Genomic DNA, 15418 nt, shown 5'->3' with positions numbered 1-15418 from the left:
TGACGAAGGACTTAGCAGCCAGAGGAACCCCTGGGTATGGGCTATATGATCCTGCTCTCTGGCACATCGCGCTGAACGTGAGGCTGGGTTCAGAAATGAAGCTTGAGGCTTTCCCTGCTTGTGTAACTCCGCTAGCAAACATGGTGGTGGTTGTCATTTTAGGTTCTCTAATCCTCTATTGTGGCTAGCCGAGACTTTAAACTGCAACTTATCACTAAAAAAGCCGCCTGTTGAATCTCAAGCGGCTACGTTTCATCTTCCAAATTTAGTGCTCTGATATAAATAAAAGCAAAACCAAAAGAAAGCCTAAAGTCTCTTATTTTTAACGATGTTCTGATAGCTCTTTCTGAGGAAAGCGCCTCAGTTGGAAGGGCAGGAGTGAGAACAGACACGGACAAGATGTTTCCATAAATGAGACACCAAATGAAGGTTGCTAATACTTAACCTGAAGGGCTACTTTACTTCAGAAACCAATTTCCATGGAAAAAAGGATAAGATGATCACTCCACTACTGTTTCCTTTGCTGCGCTCATCAAAGCCATATTAATTGCTATGCTATTTTGAAGCCTCGCTGGTTTCAACATCATCATAAATTATGTCTCTATAATAAAACTTCTGAGTCATAAACACCAGCCAATATTTTTTCCTGTTTTCCACGAAGACACTGATTTCTTTTCCATTTTTTTCTTTTTGTCATTTATGCCTTGAAAGATGCTTTTGCTTTCATACGATTCCAGCTGCTGTGGTGAAAACGTTACTGTACTCTGACCCTCGCGGCTTTCAAAAGCTGAAGGAAAATGCTACAAATGCTGCTCAGTGTATTTTTGATGTGATAAAAGGGTCCGCTCTCACCATCACACCACAAGTGGACCTCCAAAAAAATCGGAAAAAGCAGTACGTGCTAAAAAACCAGGTTAAACGAGTAATAATTGAAAGAAATAATTCAGTGACAGCAATTATCAGTCTGTTTACAAATTAATAATGAAACCAGGAATGAAGCTTTTCACTTAAGTTCAACTCAGGACCATGTAGCTGAAATTCTACTGAGCTATAATTCTACAAAATCTACTAGGAAAATTATTTCCTTGTCATACAGAGAGATTATGGAAGAGGAATATCCTTGATGTAATTTAATTATTTCAATTACCTAATATATTTGGAAGGAATGACATTGCATTGTCTTGATCTTAAGACAGATGCTCTCTTTAAAAATCAAATTGAAAGGAAGGTGATACATTATTTTATAGGGGAGAATGCTTTTGTAACTGCTGGTGGGAAAAATTAAATCATCTTTTATCAATGAAACCAGCTTAATTTATCAAAACCAGTATGGCAGGGGAACCAGGGGGAAGCACAGAAGGTCACTGACCTTCCAGCCTCCATCCACAGTGGACCTGAACCTGCTTCCGAGCTGGGAGCTCTGTGCTTAATAGACCTAAAGTAATTCTTTTCTGCCATGAATTTTCTTTGTTGTTTACAGAGCTGTAGAAGCTTTTAGCATCCATAAAATTCTGTGGCAACAAGCTCCATAGCTGAACTAGGCAGTGAGTGAAAGTACCTCTGTGTAGCGGTTTTTGAGCCTGCCCCATTAATTTTGATACCCTCAGAGTTTGTACCGTTAGTGACAAGGACTATTTTATTCCCATGTCACATTCTACTGCTGATTTTTATAACCTTTTAACATATTCTTTCCCCTACTCAAGATATCTTTTTCACACTGAAAAGCCCTTATCTTTGTTTTCTCTTTGAATTTAATTGTAAAAATCAGTATTATTTTTCCGTGTATCGTGAGGTTTCTCTACTTTTGGATCTCTTTCTTAGTCTTATACCATCACCCATAGGGATTTATGTATTTATGACATTCAGGGCCCAGATTTTGGATAATGTTCTATAGGTGCTAAAGCAGACGATGGATCGATCAGAGCTGGTAGGTCGGCGTTTTTCTTCTTTTAGCACTTGTTTGTACAAGTTCTTGTGCATAGCAGTTGTTTTAGTATTATCTTTATCAATGGAAACATTTGGTGTCCTGGGTGACAGGTACTATTACAGCCCACGATGCTTTGTTTTAGATCACAGGATATTTGACATGGGATGTTTTTTGCCTTTTTTTTTTTTTTAATTATTGTTACCGTGCAGTACATGGATGTTTTCTTGGACCTAACTGTTAAAACTCCATGATCATCTCTGCGTGTAGTCAGAGCTATTTCCGTGCTCAAAATTAGCTAGGTTGGTTTTTTGGGAATTTTTTTCTTCTTTCCTTACGGTTCTTTCTACATTGAATTTATTCTGACGTTTTAATGACCGGTGAAGTTGTGAAAGGTATTTCTGGCAATTCTGGGTAAAAAACCCACTAAACAGCTTTTAGTGTTATTATCCTGAATAAGTAAATAACAGCAAATTTTTCATCTTTTTTTTTTTTCCAATTATTTCAATTATTCTCATATGCACAAGGCTCAAACCCTAGCCCTGTGGGATCCCAAGGCTGACTGGAAAGACCCAAGCCAGCGGAAACAGAGATTTTACGCCCTATTTTTTTTGTTGTTTACCAACCAGTTATTTATCCTATTGTTTTGTTGTTTGTTTTTGGTTTTTTTTTTTCCTTTTCTCCAGTAGCTACTTAAATCTTTTTAGTGACGGACCTTGTCAAAAGCGTGTTGAAGAAATCCAAGCAGAATATGTTCTTTCCCTGGATGCTCATTAACGGCCTCACAGACCTCAGACTTCAGGAGCAATGACACTCCAGTATAAAACTTGTGTTGACTCTACCCCAGTACAGTGATTTCTCAGTCTGTTCACTAATGCTTCACTTTATTATACTGTCGATTTGCCCAGTACAGCTGTAAAAGTCTGCGTTCCCTGATTTTTTCCCTCTCCATTCAAAAAATAGTGTCACATTTGGCATCACTCATCCTCTAGCAAGGAGCCCTTCTTTATAAAGCCCTGTGCTTAAGTACTGTAACGAGGGGTCTGATGGTGCTCAACTTTTGCACAAATTAAAAAAAATATATAAAAAAAGAAGAACTTAACATTAAAGCACTGCACGTGGGTGCCCACCTGCAAGAATAAACCACAGTGGAGTAAGTTAGGTGTTGGTACGTTCTTTCATATTGAATGCCTTTGAGATGCAACTGGGTAGACCAAATATTAAATGTAGCTTATAGAAAAAGACTAAGATGGTCTTTAAGGCTTTTTTAGGCCATGTGCCTGAGTAACTTAAAGTACTCATTTTCTAATTTTTGCATACATATTACTATACTACAATATTAATATATATTATATAGTACAGCTAGTCTAAATATATATTTTTATATATTAACATTTTTTTTTTACAACTTGTCCTGTATATATATTTTCTACAGACATTCTTTCTCTAGAGAAATACTAATAATTTGCTTTGCTTTTGAGGTGGAAAGCTTTTTAATTGCATAAAAGGCAGCGAAGTGTTAAAAGCCTTGATTAAGCAGACAAAAAGTCGTGTCTACTTGAGACACAATTCGTATTAGTTATACCACCATGAGCTGCTTTACATATGCTGACCACCTTTTTCTCCTGACATCCAGGAGGTTGGGATTACAGAAAAGAAACCAATTAGGCTACTTTATAATACTGCTTCCCTGGGTTTGGTAAAATGAAATGTATTTTCTATTTAAGCATGACATTTGGTAATAATTTTAGTGTAATGGGAACAAGAGTTAAATCTAGGAAAAGCCATAAGGAGTAATTATGGCTTATCGCTTGTCAATCTAACCTGCCAGTCATCTATAAGGAATTGCTACATTCCTAGTTAATTAGCACAGTTTGATTTTGATCTGCTTTAATTTCTGAGAGGTAATTTTTAGTGTTTTACAGTTGTACATTATTTATTAACGGGGCTGATGTCTAAGCCATCTGATGCAGTAACACTAAGTAAGCGGTAACGTCTGCTCTGAGCATTAAATACATTGAACGTCCATTTGCCGTTGCCAGGCTGCCCCTTAGATAGACTGCGTTCGAGTTGCAGAAGGTCATCACAAAGTTAAACGCGGACAGAACTGATAACAAAAAAATACTAAATGTAACCTGTCCGTTTTTCAACTGGCTGGCAGGGGAGAATGGTACTTGGTTGAGGATGACTATTGCGGGTGTCCTGCTAAGGTGCCACCTACTTCTTATACTGACAAAGACCAAGAAACAACAATGCAAATACTTCTTTCTTTGACAGGTAACTTTATTAATAATGGTCTTCGATGTGTCGCACCTACCAGGTGCCAGTCTTTTTTCACACTCTGCAAGACTTTCTGAAGAGTAAACTAGAAAGGCATAAAGTTAGTTGAAGCTACTAAGACACACATTTGAAGATGGGTCTGTTTTGGTCTTTTTTTTTTTTTTTAACAGAAGTTTCCATGAACGTGTGTCAAAAAACTTAAATACATTGAGAAATACAGTAGAAAGACTATATTTACAGTCAATTATAATGGGCACTGCCAACATATCCAATAACAAAAATAAAACAAAAACTTTTTTCATGTTTCTTTCATGCTTTTTTTTTTTCACAGAGATTTTTAAATATGATTTTGTTTTTTAAAAAATACAATAAGGAAATAATTACATTCTTCATATGAGAACATTATTTTACAACATACAGCCTGGGCCAATTAATTTGAAAGTGTCTTTAACAAAAATTGATACTAAATTAAGTATTCTCCGTTTCAAAAATCAAATTGCCACAATCATTTCATTAAAAAAACACCTTTGATCCCCCAGAGTTATGATCTTTTTTTCTTAAAAAAAGCATCATAAAAAACAATTAAAAAAAGCACCTGGTACAGTAACAGGAGTTTGTTGAGGAAGCGCAAGTGTGATGTTTTCTTAAAAGACACAGAAATGGTTAAAAATACTAGAGTTTTCCTTTAAAACAAAAGTCATGCTGCTCTATTGCTGACTTTGCCTGGTGAACCTGAAATCTAAAAATGGTGAAAATACAAGCTCTGTCGCTTTTTATAAAAAATTGTACAGCAATCGTACTATTCAAGAAAACAGAGTCTATTTCACAGCACCGAATGTGGTCTATCGAGAGGTTACTTCCCGAGGTTTTTTTGTTTTCCTTCTTTCAAAACCTTGGCCATTATATAGAACAGACGTGTCATGAATGCAAATTGCGGTGGTACCGACGCACTTATACATTAGAGAATGTCCTTATGCATTAGAGACGTACAGTTACAGCACGTGCCAGGCTGGGGTGAAGGGCGGCGGTGCCTTTATGGAGCCCTTGCTGCAGGAAGGGCAAAAGACGCTTTATTTTGCTGGCAGCCCCTGCTGCAGCGGGAGCTCTAGGTGCCAAGGGCGCTAGAGATGCTGAGGGCGATCAGCATCTACGGCAGAGCAGAAGGCTGTGGCACCAAGGCTGAGGTTGTGTGCACGGTTCCAGCACCACACAATTTCTGTTGGGACAGAAATTTGCACGTTTCTATCTCCGACATGGATTAAAACCTGTCCTTGCCAAGGGTTTATTTTTTTTCCATAGGATATGGGGGGTGGAAGATACAATGGGTAAAATATTGGGTAAACAAGATAAAGTGATTTGGCTTTTGACTACTCGGCATTACTTGATGTGGGACCACTTCTTAATGGCAACTGTTACATCATTGCAAACGTTGACTAGAAGCCTAATTTGCATCATAAATATGTACAGATATAAATTAAATATTTATTGAAATATACAAATAAATAACTTAATTTGAAATAAAAAGCCTAAATGAACTTACTTTTGCTTCAAATTTGTTTCTGCTAATAATTATGGGAACTTGATACTGTTTAGTTCATAGTCATACAGCACAGAATGTGCCCTCCACTTAGAGAGTTAGTAAGTAAGCAGATGACCTAAAATAATATAAAAAAATCCTATTTCAGTGAAAACCACACTGACACTTGCTTCCCTACTGTATCTGCATTCCTGTTGCACTTTGTACAAAGCATAGTCCCAAGAAGCAAAGAGCCTTCTCTCATGTTGGGCCCCATTTCTGCTCTGCTGAGGTCAATGGGATCCCTGGCACTAACTGCATTTGGCAACAGGACACAGCCCTGTGTCCCAGCGGCCATCAGGCCTCTCTGACGGCTCTGTGCCTTCACATCCCACCTGCTCCTGCGGGAAGCCCTCTGGCATCCAGCTCAGCTGGGAATCCCAGTGTACCCTTCAAGAGTCACGCACCTACTCCTAAAGGTAACTATAGGCTGGGCCATAAAGGGATGTGATCCTTGATAACTGCTGTCTTGCCAACGTCTGTGGTTTTAATTGCAAGTCTTAACTATCAAGACTCCAGCCCTAGCATCTGTAATTATCTCGAAGTATGAGTAGTATTTTAATTTTTTTAATTAAAGTCATTTTCTAGTCCTCACAGCTGAGGAGAGAAAGAATCTTGAGGATGCGATTGAAGGCTCTCCGAAGGCTTAAAAAAAGCACAGAGAAAAAAATTAAAAGAATCCAATAAATTGTATGATTAGGTTGTGGGTTTTTTTTTTTTGTCGCTTGCTCTCCTGATTTTTTAAAGCCAATCTTGAGATTTTGAAGGACTTTAATTGGCAATTTACTGCGTGTAAGTTCTCAGGACTGACATGGATGGATACAAAGAACAGATTTCTGTAATTTTACAGACTAAAATGCAAGACGCTGTTTCCTAGTAAACAGAAATGGACTCCTGTCTAAGAAAATCCCCAATTCTTTGTAAAATTGTTTATAAAAGAGTCTGGAAACTATCATCTTTTCAATCCATCTTCCTCAAAAATAATAGCTGAGGTCTGAAAAGATGAAGGAAAATAAGTACAGCAGTGTTCTATAACTCAAGTTTAACAATATTATATTATAAAAAAAAACAAAACAAGACTGACTGCATAAGCTATTCTGAGTTGCCATTATCTGTTGAGGATTAATTTCAATTACATTTTCTTTTTCTTTTTCAAAAGTATAGAAAAGAAGTCGTATCTAAAAATACCTGTTTGCCTTTTAAAAAAAATCAGGAACAAATCATAGTTCGACAACATGACCTTTGAAAATGACTGGTGCTTCAGAACAGTAATAAAGAGAATGTACTAAAATGCATTTTTCTCAAAGTATGGCAGCTTTTTACCTCCCAATGACAAAAATCACCTGTCTTAACAGTATCCAAAAAATGCTCCACAGCTGAGTCGTGTCAGCCCACGGTCTCGCACCAGCGTAGAGGACAGTGGCACTGAAGAGCTCCTGCCTTGCCGGCCAAGCAAGCCATGCCATTGCTGTGAATACAGTTCTTCCGTTTTCTTTTGCCACGTGAACAGCTATCAGCAAAGTGACCGCGAACGAGCAAGATTTTGCTCAGCCACCTCTGTGGCAGACCTCGCAAAGGCAGTTTTAACCTGTAAGAGTACTTCTTATCCACCATGATTTCACATCGGTCTTAACGCACCAGTCTTCAGTGGTGTTCGGGCCATCTGACGCGATATAATTAACATTGCTGGTCTATGCTGGTTCGGCAAAGTAAACTTCCAACTGCTACTTTATGCTCCTTTTTAATTACTATGCTTGGTTCGGGTTTTTTTTGGTTTTCATTTTCTTTACCAGTGAAGTTGGAAATAAAGAGTTACAGCTAATAAAAAGGGGCACACGTAGTTACACAGCAATACAGTAGAGGGAATACAGGCAAATTAGCGCCAAGCTACCATTAACTTAACAGAATTATAAAACCTCTTATGTTGTATCGCTTGATACCACCTTTCAGATGAGTCTTTTGCAGCCTACGTCTTGGTCCATAATAGGTAAGGCCTTTATGGAAAGTGAGTGGTTTTGCTGTATTTATGTTCCATTTTTCATCTCCCATTCCTGGAAGGTGGGGCGGGGAGAAAAAAAAGATACGGAAAATGTTAGAGAAATCAGGCTATTTCACTGATGTCATCAGATCTGCTAAGCCAAAGCCAGCTGAGGTCAGTAACAGTTTTTCCACGAACTTCACCGAATCCAGGCTTCTGCCCACAAATTAGTTAGGGAATGCTAACAAGTACGTCCTGGTAGCGTCTGTGCGCAGCTTCCACCCCTCCGCAACTATATACGGCAACTTTTTCTCTAGCGCAGTGCAAATAAGCCATGTTTGTTTGATGCAAAGGGTACGTAGGGAAAAACTTCACACACCACAGCTGGTCTGAAGCACTCAGCTGGAACTGAGTAAGAGAGGGGCTGATTTAGCAGATCGGGCTTTCTAACCTACTTGCACGGGACGGCAGGAAGCACTCAGTATTTCTCATAGCCGACACCAAGTCACTGCTTTGCTCTTCAATTTTTTATTATAAAACTCATGGCAGACACACGTTTCTATGGCTAAGAAGGGCGACTTACTGAGGTAGAATGACTTACAGGCAGGGCAAAGAAAAGCAAGTTAGTTACCGCTGCATACATTCCCCATGTACGCAACCCAAGTCGAGCTATTGCTTGGCAAGTTAAAGAAATCACTTTGCCTTTCTGTGCCTCAGTTTCCCCACCTGTCAGCTGAGGACAACGACACCTACCGACCACAGCAAAGCACGTAACCTATAATGCTGTCATCCATATATCTCAGAGCAAGGTATTGCCGTTTCTTCTGCTACACAAGGGACAATCATGGGATTCCTGCAGGTAAACACCCAGTTAAATCAAACTTGTGGCTCTTGACTTGAGAAGCAGAAGAGTTGAAGAGGGATGGGCTCAGCCTAGGGCATCCGCACTGTACTTACTCCCTGAAACACACCCTGACAGTGATCAGGAAACAGGAAAGACACGGAGGAGTTGGCCTCCCGCTGAAGTAATCCCTGTGGAGCGACCGCCCAGCTGTTCCTAGCCAGGCACCGGGGTCTGCGGATTCCTCTCCCACCCATCGCCTCTGCAGAGGTACTCTGCAGGCAGCCTGCTGACTTGGCTCCCAACTTGAATTCCTGAATTTAACACTCATTCCACAACATTTAAGAGCTCTGACTGAAAACGGTTACTTATGCATGTAAATATCTGTTTCTGCTGCTGAAAGCAGTAATAGCATTAGTTTGGCTGAACAGCTGCATGACCGTGACACCTCTTCAACCACTGTAAAGCAACAGTAAAGGTCACAGCTGGTGGCTGTTTTAGCAATATAAGAAAAAAATCCTGGGTTTAAAGCATGTAGACAATAATTTTTTATTATTTTAATCTTGTGGGGTATTTTTTCTTCATTTAAACGGTACTTTTATTAAAATACAACGTATTTTAATTACTCAGTTTTACACTTCAAATTATGGTAAACCTAAACTTAAAACACAGTATTGGTAAAAACTCAATTATTTTAAAAAGGATATTAAATGTATATTCTCTATGCGTATGCTGCCAAAGCTCTCAAGGAAGTCGTTGGTTAAGCAACTGGGAGGAGAATTTTGCTAAAAGTGTTAAATAAGCTTTGAAAGCAGTAGCTTCTTTTGCAGGTGCAGAAGGAACTTTTTCTTTGTTTCCATTTCCCAGGCAGGTTCACGCCAGTTAAAGAATGTTTAAGTCAACACTGCCAGCCTGACTGGGAGCTGGGGCACCGGGAGAGCTCTTTTTCTCCTCCAGTCCCTGAACATGAGCAAAATGTAAGCAGCTGACCTGACATTCACCAGCCCACCAGTTTTAAAAACAGATCAGAAATAATCATTGCAGTTTCCTTGCTGCACATAACAATTTGCTTTTAGAAATTAATTTGAAATGCGAAATATTTAGATAATTGTTTTTCTTGCACAGCAAGGATATTTGGAGTATTTTTACTTCCGTGGGAATGCTACTGCAGAATATTTTTTTTCCACGTTTTAATACAGTCTCCACTTCCAGACAAGTAGAGATTAACAAAATTACATTTTAAATGCCTTCTGGCTTCTTAAAAATATGCATTATTACTTTCTAAGAACATTTAAAAGCATGTTACAAACAGAAAAGTTAAAACATCTAAATATGTGTGTAGGTACAGCATATGTCCTAAAGAGTGCATCCCCAAATTCTGCTAGTCCTTAGATTTAACACTAGATCTGTCCTCCTGCTTCTCTCTGTATTTACCCTTTTATGATGTGCATATGAGAGGAGAGAGATTTTTGGTGGAGCAGCTTCCAAACCTCCCCCCTCCCTCCACCTCCCCGAGGCGTCGCTGTGCCCCACAGCGCTCCCGGGGCAGGCTGCACCGCACGCCTTGTGCCTCAGCATCAGCATCAGCATCTGCCCTAGCAGAGAGGGGCAGAGTCTTGTGTGGGCTCCGGCGGTGACATCAGGGTGGCTGCAAGCACAAAGCTGGCTGGTGAACAGACTCGGCACCCTTCGTGCAAGGAAAGAGCAGGGAAGGAGGCATTCAGTGCATTCAGATACATATTGCGGGGGGGAGGGGGAAATAATCTGACGGGTTGAACGCTTATACAACTCCCTCGTAACACTGGGAGATGTGCCAGTGGCTGAAGATGCAAGCGCTAGCACGGCCGTGAAACCTGTTTCACGCCCCCAGATTGCACTGACATCCATGCGTGGAGAGCCAAGTAAGTTCTGCTCTGGGATACTCACGTGTGACGCCCTTTCTTTAGCCACATCTACGAGGCCTGGGCTCACGCATCACTGCAAAAGGCCAAAAGAACTGAGAGCCAGATTCCACCCTCGCACATGTACATTTAACTCCCCCTGGAAGCGGGCTGTGCCGCAGATGCATACCTGATGGCAGACTTTGGCTGCAGCTCCTTGCAAATGGGCTGAGCACGGCTTGGGTTGCACTATCTAATTCAGCAAAATTTCACTCTTAATATTTCGTGCGTGAAGTTTTAGGAAAAAGCTGTTAAAGCTGAATTGGATACTTCTGAGTTGTTTTTCCCAGGATGGGAAATATGCATAGTAGCTCCATATCCTTTCTGATTAGCCTAATCCTATATCCAAGATTCCTCTGCAAAGGAGCTTGACTGACCTATCGTGCCATCCAAAGCACAGCGATATCAAACAACACAGCAGGGATTTTCCTGTATAGCATATGCTGAGCATAAAAAATGTACTACAGCTGGAAGGTATTCTTTACGCTAAAAATGTTCAGGTTTTTATAGTGTCCTGGATTCTCCAGCTGTAGTGAATAATGGCTGTCTCTAATTAATGTGCCTGTCCAGCGTGTAGCACAAATCCACGCTCCCTTTCTTAAGGACTGTGCTCTGCTAGACCGTATTCCCTGAGTAACGCTGTGTTAACATGCAAATCTAAGACACAGTGTATAGCTAGAGGTGGTATCTTCATGAGACAAATTAGGCCATAATTGGAATACACAAGCTTCAGAGCATGTGAATCCTTCTTCAGGTTAGAAACAAAAGCAGCAAACTTCGAAGTCAAACAACTGAAACCTATTACCCTGAGTTTCATTATTCTTACTTGAATTGAAATGAATGAGGCTAACTGGCAGAAAAAGCAGTCGGTGTCCATGGAAAGGATGGAGGAAATGGTGGAAGAAGAAGGGTGGGAAAGCTCTCACATAGGTACAGTGGGAGAAGTAATTCATGGCCTGGGTAACATAGAGAGGTTAAAGGGGCCGGGAGGAGGAAACAGAGAGATTAGGATGTGCCATGAAACCAAATCATTTATTGAGATGATGATTTTTCAGTATCTATCTACTACATTGAGGTGCCAGGCTCATTCTCAGTCACTGTAAACGTATATAATCTCAGTCACTGTAAATAATGATGTGTAACAGAAGTTACTTAAAAAAAAACCCTATATAGAATACTTCATTATTACTACTCACCAAGTCTCTGCAAAAGGCTCCCCAAAATCAGCAGTATTTATGTTGTAATACAAATAATTCAGATATGGCACATTCTCTTCTTAAGGCTAAATTTCACCCGCAGAAGCAGCAGGAACCGATCTTTCCCTCTCTCCTCTGTCCCGGTCTCTCCACAAGCAAGTAAGACTTTTTAAGAAAGCAAGAAAATGTACAGAAAAAGAAAACTAGACATAAGTCTTCTCACCTTTGCTTTTCGAAGGACATGGCCTCGACATGGAGAATTATTTGACGAGGGAGGTCGCTTCAGAGCTGCTGCGCTGTTCACAGGGATTGAGCATTCGGTATCACTGGTATCACAACTGGAGATTGGAGAGTTCTCCAAAGTTCGGTGCTTGAAAATTGGAGACTAATGAAGAGGGAAAAGCCTACATTGAGTTTCCTCCAAGTAGTCACACGGGAAATGTTTCCTATCAAGACTTATAACTGCAGATTTTTTTTTAAGAAACCATATTCATAATAATGATGGATAAATGAAAAAGAGGTTAGAACAAAAGAAAACAAAATGGTGTTGTGTTCTGTGATGAAAATTAAAGTTCATTTTCTGTGATTAAACAACATTGGGTGATCCTGAGGAACTGACACATCCCTCTCTGGTCCTTCTGATGGCTGCTTCTGACACAGATCTATAGCATAAGCCAGGACTGCCATGCTCCACCATGAGCGCAGGAGAGGCAGCCCTTGCAAAGGGGACAGGGGACCGGCACAAGTGGGTCTCCATCACTGCACCGTGACTTGGTGCATTTAAATCTCCCTGGGGTGGAGTGGGGTGATGTCTCAGTTCGTGCACTTGTACAGTCACGGAGGGCAGGGAGGTGTCAGCTTTTGCACATTATCCCAACACATGCTGCCTGTGATTCCCATGTCTACCTGCTCCCCGCTGCTCTAGAAAGTACACCAGATGTAGCTGAAGAATGCAAATATCAGAGAAAGGCATTTAGTTCTGCTCTTATTTCCCGGGCTTAATAAACCTTTTGAAAACTCTCAGTTCCCACGCATTTTACCGGAGCTGACAAAGCAGCGTGCTCCCAGCCCATGGTGCTGGGATTTTGCATACCTGTGGGCTTGATGTTCCTGATTTGGGCTCAATAGCCAAGCCCAGTGTGATGCCGCCAGCCAAGGCTTTCTTAAGGCTCTCCTTCACCTCGGTCAGTTCTAGCTCCAGGTTTACACGCTCAGCCTCCTTCTGCTTACACTCCTCTTCCAACTTCTTTAACTTGTCTTCAAGAACCACTTGGGTTTTTCTGCCTGTCATCCACAGCAATGTTGTTATTTCAATAAGAAGCTTAAATTGTCACATACAGAATTATTTTCTTTTAAAAAAAGTAAGGAATAGCTTCTCTAAAAATCAGTGACACCACTAAAAAAGTTATGTACTTTGCAAAAACCACTTTTTCTTGTAAAAAGTTTAGCAACAGAAATCAGATGCCTTCCCTAGGTTCCTAGTATAGTTTCAAATGAGCATTTGTTTTGTTATTTTTCCATGTCAGGAAAATATAATTAGCCAGTCACAACAAAATTATTCCCATGTTCTGCTTGTCTGAAGTCCCCATCAGTGTCATTTCATAGGTGTTTATATATATACACACATGCATATATATAAAACATGTATATAAAATAAGTATATACACCTGTACATATATATAATATATATATTTATGTTATATATTTTATATCTACATAGAAAGCAAATACAGACATTACAAAGTACAATTTAACATCAAAACCAAACCTCACATAGTGACAGAATACAAAGCTATTTGGATAATTAAGCCCACCCAGGGCAGAATTCAGCACAACAAAGCACCTCATACCAGCATTGACTTCAATGGCAGCGCGAAGATCTTTTCTTTCTTTTCGGAGCTGGGCCAGCCTATTCCGGAGTGCTTCTTTCCTCTTTAGCAGCTCCTCCTCTTTGCTTTGTAACCTCTTTGCATCTGCCTCCACACGATTCTTGCCGTATTTGTACTGCTCTGCATCTGTATGTATCAGATTGTAGTTATTTATGGTTAAAATTAACAGTAAAACTGTAAACTATTGCCTGAGACTGAACATCACAAGAAGCATGTCATGATTTGAGACACCGGTTTGCCATCCCTCTTCCACTGGCGTTTTCTCAAGGTGCACAATTCACGCTGAGTTCTGCAGCACAGCTACATAAAAGATACGGGTCAGTTTGTTCTGTGCATTTATGCGGGGAAGATGAGATATGCCAGCTACCTTATAGTACCTTGGTTCTGAAAAATGGCCTTGCCTTTTTGTGCAGTTCAGAGGAAGGAAAAGAGGCTCCTCTTTAGCTCCGAACCCTTGATTTTTAATTGAAAGGGGTCAGAGGAAAAACTACCTGCCTGCCCTTATACCTGGGTTCCGTTCCTATTTCAAGTGCTTAAAGCACACATCTTGTCTCACCTGACATAAGAGAATACAAAGATGTTCTCAAGTTTTTCTACTTTAGAGCTTTCTTTTTCTTTTTTTAATTTCCCATATAAATGCTTTTATTTCATGGCTCACATCTATCTGTGGTCTGATTTATATCCTAGACCCTTCTATACCTTTGCTCCAGTTGCAGCCTCAAAGAAAATAGGTCAGCTAAAAGATCACGTTGTCTATCTGCATATCTGAAGGCAAAGTCAACTAAACCATCCCTGACAAATAGCTGTCAAACCAGTTTTAGTTGGTCATTAGTAACCGAGATGCCTCTACTCCCACAACTATCTTTTCCAGTACCAATTGACCCACATGGTTCAAAAGATACATACTTCTTTCCTGAAGTCTAACCCAAAATTCTTTTGTGGCCATTAAATCCACGACTTCTTAAAAATTTATCATGGGATTAAAACCCCACATTCTCTTCTTCTCCAGCAGAAGTCATCTTTTTGAATTCATATTTTAAAATTATGATTATAGTTCTTTTTTGTCTTTTCTTCTTTAAGCAAAGCAATCTCTGTTAGGAATTCCCTAGAGGCAATTCGCCTCTAGGTGAGAAGATCTCTCTTTCTGAAGCTGCCACTCACCAAGCTCTTCTCTCTGAGGAAGCTTTTAAGCTGTGTGGTTGTTATACCTTTTCTTTTTCATTAGTGGTAAGAGTGCTTCCACTTTTGACCGATACAGTGTTTGCATGTGTTTCTCAGCTCCTCATATGCCTCTTCCAACAGGAATACAGATTTACTCTCTGCCTCAAATGAATAATAATCATCATTACCCTTTTTTTTTTTTTCCTGCTGTCCTCACGACTTTGCAGCCATGGGTCCACATTTCATATTTATCATTCTCCATATGACAACCCTTCATCTCGTGGCATGGCTGGAGTACTAATGACTCACCAATGCAAACAATATCTCTTATTCAAAGTCTTGATGGGCATCTCCTGCTCAGCCTCTCAGCCACAGAAGAACTACAGCGGTTCTTTATCTTGTTTGCTGAGTAAGACAGCTATTTTGGGTACCCTCATGACTGCATTCGCAAGTGAGGCAGCAGTGAGGAGACATACTTACTGGACGCAGTGCGCTTCACACATGACACCGATTCAGTTTTCTTCGGCTGGCTATTTAAAGTTCTCCCTTTTCCGGTGATACCGTTAGCGGTCACAGGAGGCTTCTTGCCTTTAAACTGTTTGGAAACAAAAGTACAAATGGGGTCCAGCTATT

General features: G+C 40.2%; 1 protein-coding gene across 3 annotated transcripts in view; it reads right to left on the bottom strand.

Moving 5' to 3' along the window:
- Positions 1-6500: 6500 nt before the first annotated feature.
- The window catches only part of AFAP1 (actin filament associated protein 1), a 117401-nt gene continuing 108483 nt past the window's right edge, over positions 6501-15418 (bottom strand). For 2 of the 3 annotated variants that reach the window (XM_074587498.1, XM_074587500.1), the window contains 5 exons: positions 15266-15380; positions 13586-13750; positions 12829-13019; positions 11959-12120; positions 6501-7831 (listed from right to left, as the gene is read on the bottom strand). In XM_074587498.1, the coding sequence (XP_074443599.1) occupies positions 7805-7831; positions 11959-12120; positions 12829-13019; positions 13586-13750; positions 15266-15380 (660 nt within the window). In that variant the 3' untranslated portion in view covers positions 6501-7804. Of the gene's footprint in view, positions 7832-10525; positions 10577-11958; positions 12121-12828; positions 13020-13585; positions 13751-15265; positions 15381-15418 lie in introns of all 3 variants that reach the window. The other variant, XM_074587499.1, reaches the window with a different exon arrangement.

Source organism: Larus michahellis, chromosome 5 (assembly GCF_964199755.1).
Source record: "Larus michahellis chromosome 5, bLarMic1.1, whole genome shotgun sequence".
Taxonomy (NCBI): Eukaryota; Metazoa; Chordata; class Aves; order Charadriiformes; family Laridae; genus Larus; species Larus michahellis.
Note: the sequence above shows the minus strand (reverse complement) of the source record. Positions and strands in the feature narration are given on the sequence as shown.